The following is an 8,552-nucleotide window of genomic DNA, read 5'->3' as shown; positions in this document are numbered from 1 at the left end:
AGCTTGTGTTTCCTTATTTATTTTCATTTTGGATGATCTATCCATTGGTGAAAGTGGTGTGCTAAAGTCCCCTACTATGATTGTGTTACTGTCAATTTCCCCTTTTATGGCTGTTAGCATTTGCCTTATGTATTGAGGTGCTCCTATGTTGGGTGCATAAATATTTACAGTTGTTATATCTTCTTCTTGGATTGATCCCTTGATCGTTATGTAGGGTCCTTCTTTGTCTCTTGTGATAGTCTTTATTTTAAAGTCTATTTTGTCTGATATGAGAATTGCTACTCTAGCATTCTTTTGATTTCCATGTGCATGGAATATCTTTTTCCATCCCCTCACTTTCAGTCTGTATGTGTCCCTAGGTCTGAAGTGTGTCTCTTGTAGACAGCATATATATGGGTCTTGTTTTTTTATTCATTCAGCCAGTCTATGTCTTTTGGTTGGAGCATTTAATCCATTTACATTTAAGGTAGTTATCGGTATGTGTGTTCCTATTACCATTTTCTTAATTGTTTTGGGTTTGTTATTGTAGGTCTTTTCCTTTGCTTGTGTTTCTTGCCTAGAGAAGTTCCTTTAGCATTTGTTGTAAAGCTGGTTTGGTGGTGCTGAACTCTCTCAGCTTTTGCTTGTCGGTAAAGGTTTTAATTTCCCTGTCAAATCTGAATGAGATCCTTGCTGGGTAGAGTAATCTTGGTTGTAGGTTTTTCCCCTTCATCACTTTAAATATGTCCTTCCACTCCCTTCTGGCTTGCAGGGTTTCTGCTGAAAGATCAGCTGTTAACCTTATGGAGATTCCTTTTTATTTTATTTGTTGTTTTCCCCTTGCTGCTTTTAATATTTTTTCGTTGTGTTTAGTTTTTGATAGTTTGATTAATATGTATCTTTGTGTGCTTCTCCTTGGATTTATCCTGTATGGGACTCTCTGTGCTTCCTGGACTTGATCAACTATTTCCTTTCCCATTTTAGGGAAGTTTTCTACTATAATCTCTTCAAATATTTTCTCAGTCACTTTCTTTTTCTCTTCTTCTTCTGGGACCCCTATAATTGGAATGTTGGTGCGTTTAATGTTGTCCCAGAGGTCTCTGAGACTGTCCTCAATTCTTTTCATTCTTTTTCCTTTATTCTGCTCTGTGGTAGTTATTTCCACTATTTTACCTTCCAGGTCACTTATCTGTTCTTCTGCCTCAGTTATTCTGGTATTGATTCCTTCTGGAGAATTTTTAATTTCATTTATTGTGTTGTTCATCATTGTTTGTTTGCTCTTTAGTTCTTCTTGGTCCTTGTTAAAAGTTTCTTGTATTTTCTTCATTCTATTTCCAAGATTTTGGATCATCTTTAGTATCATTACTCTGAATTCTCTTTCAGGTAGACTGCCTATTTCCTCTTCATTTGTTGGGTCTGGTGGGTTTTTACCTTGCTCCTTCATCTGCTGTTTGTTTCTCTGTCTTCTCATTTTGCTTCACTTACTGTGTTTGGGTTTTCCTTTTTGCAGGCTGCAGGTTCATAGTTCCCATTGTTTTTGATGTCTATCCCCAGTGGCTAAGGTTGGTTCAATGGGTTATGTAGGCTTCCTGGTGGAGGGGACTGGTGCCTGTGTTCTGGTGGATGAGGCTGGATATTGTCTTTCTAGTGGGCAGGACTGTGTCCGGTGGTATGTTTTGGGGTTTCTGTGACCTTATTATGATATTAGGCAGCCTCTCTGCTAATGGGTGATGTTGTGTTCCTGTCTTGCTAGTTGTTTGGCAGAGGGTGTCCTGCACTTTAGCTTGCTGGTCGTTGAGTGGAGCTGGGTCTTAGCGTTGAGATGGAGATTTCTGGGAGAGCTTTTGCTGTTTGATATTACGTGGAGCCAGGAGGTCTCTGGTGGGCCAATGTCCTGAAGTCTTCTCTTTCACTTCAGAGGCACAGGCCTGACACCTGGCCAGAGCACAAAGACTCTGTCAGCCACATGGCTCAGAAGAAAAGGAAGAAAAAAGGAAAGAAAGAAAGAAAGAAAGAAAGGGAAAGAAAGAGAGAGGGAGGGAGGAAGGGAGAGATGGAGGGAGGGAGGAAGAAAGGAAGGAAGGAAGAAAAGAAAGTTATTTTTAAAAATTATTTTAAAAAATTTAAAAGTAATAAAAAAATAGAAAGAATGAAAAGAGCAACCAAACCTAATAACAAATCCACCAATGATAACAAGCACTAAAAACTGTACTAAAAAAACAAAACAAAACGAAACTGGACAGACAGAACCCTAGGACAAATGGTAAAAGCAAAGCTATACAGACAAAAATCACACAAAGAAGCATAGACATACACACTCACAAAAAGAGAAAAAGGAAAAATAAATATATATATATATCTAAAAAAGGAAGAGAGCAACTAAATCAATAAACAAATCTACCAATGATAATAAACTCTAAATACTAAAGTAATATAAACATAAAACCAGAAACAAATTAGATGCAGGAAGCAAACCCCAAGTCTACAGTTGTTCCCAAAGCCCACCGCTTCAATTTTGGGATGATTCGTTGTCTATTCAGGTTTTCCACAGATGCAGGGTACATCAAGTTGACTGCGGAGATTTATTCTGCTGCTCCTGAGGCTGCTGGGAGAGATTTCCCTTTCTCTTCTTTGTTCGCACAGCTCCTGGGGTTCAGATTTGGATTTCGCCCCGCCTCTGCATGTAGGTCACCTGAGGGCATCTGTTCCCCATCCAGACAGGACGGGGTTAAAGGAGCAGGGGTTAAGGGGGCTCTGGCTCACTCACACTGTGGGGAGGGAGGGGTATGGAATGTGGGGCAAGCCTGTGGCAGCAGAGGCCAACATGACATTGTTGCAGCCTGGGGCGTGCCATGTGTTCTCCCGCGGAAGTTGTCCCTGGATCACGGGACCCTGGCAGTGGATCACGCCACCCTGGCGGTGGTGGGCTGCACAGGCTCCCGGGAGAGGAGGTGTGGATAGTGACCTGTGCTTGCACACAGTCTTCTTGGTGGCTGCAGCAGCAGCCTTAGCGTCTCATGCCCGTCTCTGGGGACCGCACTGCTAACAGCTGCAGCCTGCCCTCATCTCTAGAGCTCATTCAAGTGGCTCTCCTAATCCCCTCTCCTTGCCCACCACGAAACAGGGAGGCAAGAAAAAGTCTTTTGCCTCTTAGAAAGCTCCAGACCTTTTCCCAGACTCCCTCCCGGCTAGCTGTGGCTCACTAGCCCCCTTCAGGCTGTGTGCATACAGCCAACTCCAGTCCTCTCCGTGGGATCTGACCTCCGAAGCCAGAACCTCAGCTCCCAGCCCCCGCGCGCCCCGGCAGGTGAGCAGACAAGCCTCTTGGGCTGGTGAGTGCTGGTCGGCACCAATCCTCTGTGCGGGAATCTCTCCACTTTGCCCTCCACAACCCTGTGGCCGCGCTCTCCTCCGTGGCTCTGAAGCTTCCCCCACTCCGCCACCCACAGTTTCCGCCTGTGAAGGGGCTTCCTAGTGTGTGGAAACCTTTCCTCCTTCACAGCTCCTTCCCAGTGGTGCGGGTCCCGTCCCTATTCTTTTGTCTCTGTTTCTTCTTTTTTATTTTTGCCCTACCCAGGTAAGTGGGGAGTTTCTTGCCTTTTGGGAAATCTGAGGTCTTCTGCCAGCGTTCAGTAGGTGTTCTGTAGGAGCTGTTCCATGTGTAGATGTATTTCTGATGTATTTGTGGGGAGGAAGGTGATCTCCATGTCTTAGTCCTTCATCATCTTGAAGGTCTCCCCCCGACACCCTTTTTTGAAACAGTATGATAAGCTGAGGTTTTTAAGTGCAAAAGTATGTGGGGACACTTCTGAAGTATGTGTGCCAGGCGGAAGGGAGACTTGAAGGTCGGGTCTGTGGTCAAGCAATGCACATACCAAATTAAATTCCCTAGTACTACAAGAAATACACCTGTTTAGCTCTGACTAGGTGTTTCTCAAATATATTTGATCAGAGAACCTTTTTTATTATGACATCTATTTGTATCCTAAGAAACCCATGTTCCAAGGGACATACTTTGAGAAATGCTGCTATGTGGCAAATACTGCAGTACTCAGGGTGGTGAGTTAACTGTGATCTGTGTTAGTGTCTCTAAGGAAATTAATAAGTGATACATTACTTCTAAAATGTTCTTTTTATAGAATGAGTATTAAGAGCAGAAATCCCACCCAACTCTTTAACAAACCACACTGATGCAGAAATGGGAAAATGCTACAAGATATTACTACAGTGCTGAAAGCACATACCCTAACAATCCCACTCTCAAGCATTTTATAGACAGAGAGAATGTCAGTATAAAAAGAACAACTCTGAAAAGGTGAAACATTACCAAGTTATCTCAGATCTCTTAAAAGTAGTCCTCAGAACTGCTTGAAGGGGATCCTCTCCAAATGACTGAGTCGGTTTAGCTCATTCTCTGTGGGGGGCTCCCCTGGCTCCCCTCCCCGACCAGAGGGCATCTAAAGACAATCTAGAGACCATCCCCATGCAATGCCCTGACCCCATGCCCTCTGGGCCTGCTCCATCAGAAATTACATATTTGATGGCACAGTTACGTATCAAAAGGTGAAGGCCAAACAAGTCCCCAGTCCACTACAAGTGTGTAAAGGTGGGGCTGGAGGTGGGGGACATAAATGCTCCTAATATCTGAGTTGACTGAAATTCGGAATGAGTTTTTCATGAGAAACAGTATCATAAGTGATGAGTAGATTTTCTAGGTAAGTAGTTCAGCTCTATCATTGTTAAATCGTTTGAGGGGATTATTGTGAGAATATACTACCACTTATAACATTATTTCCTGAAAATATAAAATGCATTTTGTTTTCTAAATACAGCACATTAAAAAAATAGTACATAGAATTAAAGCATTCATAAATTACAGACAGGCTGCAGATAGTTTCCTAAATCCTTAGGGTTTCCTCCAAGATTTATTCATGGTCCATGTGACACAGCATGTTTTTTTTTGTTGTTCAATATTTTCTCAACCTGATATGCCCACTTTAATTCTTACAGCAATTCTTAATTTAAACAAATGTTAATCAGCAAATGTCTTAAGTGTTGACTTGAAAATCTCATATTTATAGTTACAATGAAAAAGTAAATGCCTTAAACAGAAATATATTTTACTTAAATCTTATTTATATTTTCTCTGTTTTTCAATATAAAAATATGCATTTCAAAACACTTCAAGATATTCTGATAAGCTGCGCAATAGAAAAGGCCCATCCAGTGCACTGTTCCCAGGTGAGTCTGAGGGGTCCTGTCACAGTAGAGCAAGGCTGGCCTGTGGCTGTAGAGGCAATCCCTGTTTTGTAAATTCACACTGACTTGAAACAATATTAAAAAGATGTGCTTCGAAAAGCAAAATAAAGATAAAGCACAGAGCACCTTTTACCACGTTGTAATAAAATATTCATTAATTCCTCCATGTGAAAATCCGGAAAAAGATGAAAGGCAAAACTAGATATAAAAGGAAATAAGTGTTTATAAAGTCAGTTTTCTCTGACTTGTGAAAAGACTGATCAAAAATCCTTTGAGGCAATGTGAAAGTTCATGGGTTCTCCAACTGCCAATACCATTTCAGCAGCTTCTTAGCTGTCCACCTAGATTTCATATTAGACTGCATGAGGTCTTACACTGACATCAATACGTCTCTTGTTTTATTGTACTATAATGCTTTCGCTGGTATACCATGAAGTACTATCACAAGTCAATTATAACTATACTTCATCCTAAATAGGAATTAAGAAAGTACATTTTGCCAAACTGATTTTTGAATCTCCTGAATCGTGTCTGTTCACTCACCTGCCAATTTGAAAAATCTGTTAATTTGTAGAGAGCTTCCTCATCATTAATATGAATTAGTGATGCTATAACTTAATTCAAAATCAATTATTTTTTAAAAATGGGACTCAGACCAAGAAAGCTTAGCATCAGCCAAACTCTCCTGGCACACCATGGGCAAAAGGCCAACTCCACAGTGATATCTAAAGGACACTTTATGAAGAATCCAAATAAAAATTACTCTCAAAATATTTTGTCCATTAAAATTAGTTTATGAATAGAAATTAAACTTTAACGAGAGGACTTTGGGCCTTTGAGCTAGAATCTCACAACCAGAAAGAAAAGCAATTTTAACACTGACTTATGATATTTTCAGAAAGTTTAACCATTGATTTATCTGTTGGAATAATGCAGGATAAAAGCTTTGAAAGTAACAGTTATTGAATCTACAATTAAAAACTAATCATTTAGGGGCTTCCCTGGTGGTGCAGTGGTTAAGAATCCGCCTGCCAATGCAGGGGACACGGGTTCGAGCCCTGGTCTGGGAAGATCCCACATGCCGCGGAGCAACTAAGCCCATGCACCACAACTACTGAGCCTGCGCTCTAGAGCCCGCGAGCCACAACTACTGAGCCTGTGTGCCACAACTACTGAGCCTGTGCTCTAGAGCCCGTGCTCTGCAACCAGAGAAGCCACTGCAATGAGAAGCCCACGCACCACAACGAAGAGTAGCCCCCGCTCTCTGCAACTAGAGAAAGCCTGCGCACAGCAACGAACACCCAATGTAGCCAAAAATAAATAAAATAAAATAAAATAAAATAAACAAAGAAACTAATCATTTAAATCTTTTTCCCCATGGACAAGACACAAATAACAAGCTTTTTCTGCTTTTCTATCTCCAGAAATTCCATGTGAATCCAGAAATGGGAAAAAAAAAAGTGAAGGTAAAACCTGCATCTAGCTGATTGACTATGAAAACTAAAAAAGCACTAAAAAGCATAAAATAGTATGCTGAATACTGAAGAAAAATGAAAAACACCTGCAAACATTTTTCTACACATCCTGATTGTCTTTCTAATGTTGTTTAGTAGTTAGAACTACTTGCAAAACAAGTGCTGAGAGTTGATAAATATTTATGGTGCCACCTGGTGATTTACTTCATATTCAACCAGTGCATTGATTTTGGATGTGATCAGTACTGCCCCCTCAGGAGCACATTCTCCTCTGCATATAATACAGGAAGCTGTACAGCTGGAGACCAGAGACCGTTACAGGTGCTCTGAAACATCGGTGAGAAGAGTTGCCAACTAAAGGAAAAAATGAAAATGCAGAATGCTTTACTCTACTTTTCCACAGACGTAACCACGACTTCTTGCAAAACCTAAAGAAAATGGAAGCTCCTTTATTCCAGATAACCCGTAAATTCAGAATTCCACATATAACTTCCTTTAGGTGAGCAGAGCATGTTATACGTTAATATCCATCTCCTTTATGAATCCTTGGTAAGATTTTAGTTGACAAGGAGAATGAGAAGCAGGATCTGGGTGCTCAATGATGGCTTTGGCAACATCATATGAGGTGGCTTTTGGGTCTGCCACACAGTTTGAGTTTCTTTTTTGTGAGCATCTGTGCCAGGCCATTGAGAAACACCAGAAAGATGGTCATGGACATGACAATCACGTAGTGGCTGATGCTACAGAAGGAGAAAAAGAAACATGTTACAGGCAGAGAGAACACATAAGAGGAAAAGCATAAGATTCCTCTAACTAATGTTTCTAAATGTACCGTTGATCCTTGAACAACTCAGGTATTAGGGGTGCCGACCTTCTGAGCAGTCAAAAATCAGCTTATAACTGTATAGTTGGCCCTTAGCATCCAAGGTTCCTAAGTATCTATGGTTTGGCATCCTCGCATTCAACCAACCACAGATCTTATAGTACTGCAGCATTTACTATTGAAAAAAATCCACATATAAGTGGATCCATGCAGTTCAAACCCATGTTGTTCAAGGGTCAACTGTGTATATAAAATACACAGAATTACAGAGGATACCAATGATTTTGAAATAGATACCAATATGTTAAAAAGAACAAATTTGTTGTAGAAGTAGTGATGAACATAATATTTTGAGATAGCTCCAACAACTATAATGATATGAAAACGTCTGATTGGAATTAGTAGTGCCTGTGTCTTTGTCACCATTAGAAACTGAATTTTAAAATTTAGCTTTTAGAAAAATAATTTCCCCCCCTCTAATTCTTATATACTCTGAATAATATCCACAGGCTCCCCAAGATGTCCCCAAGTTAAGTATTCTGATATTTTAGAGCATGCCATCCCATGTTTTGACAAAAGTTAGAAGTACTTTGACAAAACTACTAGCCACAAAGAAAGGAAAATGTTACCCAAACTCAAATTCAGTGAAGTGACAGTTTTAGTCAAAGAATCTAAACAAAAGACAAGGGACACATCTCTCTATTAACCTCAGAGGCAAAGCTACTATCCCCTAGAGTTTTGGAAAAAGATAGAATAAGCTTAAAATTACCCAATCCCAGCTCCCATCTATGAGCAATATTAAATGTTAAGTTTTCCTTTTTAAACACAGTACATAGTACATGGCTTGATGATAAATTTGGAAATATGGAAAGAAATTTAGGACACAGATCTGACAAATGTGCAACAAAGCAGAGGCTTCCTATAGTGATACTAGTACACTATTGCTGAAGCTAAGCTTCAGTGCAGATCGGCAAGTTATTTATTCACAACGCCTATCAGAGTTGTGTTTAACTGTC

The 8,552-nt window shown here is 40.4% G+C and overlaps 1 protein-coding gene across 2 annotated transcripts in view; it reads right to left on the bottom strand.

Annotated features, from left to right (window-relative positions):
* Window positions 1-4,870: 4,870 nt before the first annotated feature.
* PIGN (phosphatidylinositol glycan anchor biosynthesis class N) overlaps window positions 4,871-8,552 on the bottom strand; it is a 110,578-nt gene continuing 106,896 nt past the window's right edge. For both annotated transcript variants that reach the window (XM_059039368.2, XM_059039370.2), the window contains one exon: window positions 4,871-7,453. In XM_059039368.2, coding sequence (XP_058895351.1) covers window positions 7,330-7,453 — 124 coding nt within the window. In that variant the 3' untranslated portion in view covers window positions 4,871-7,329. The remainder of the gene's footprint in view (window positions 7,454-8,552) is intronic.

The sequence above is a fragment of the Kogia breviceps genome, chromosome 15 (genome assembly GCF_026419965.1).
Source record: "Kogia breviceps isolate mKogBre1 chromosome 15, mKogBre1 haplotype 1, whole genome shotgun sequence".
Lineage (NCBI taxonomy): Eukaryota > Metazoa > Chordata > Mammalia > Artiodactyla > Physeteridae > Kogia > Kogia breviceps.
Note: the sequence above shows the minus strand (reverse complement) of the source record. Positions and strands in the feature narration are given on the sequence as shown.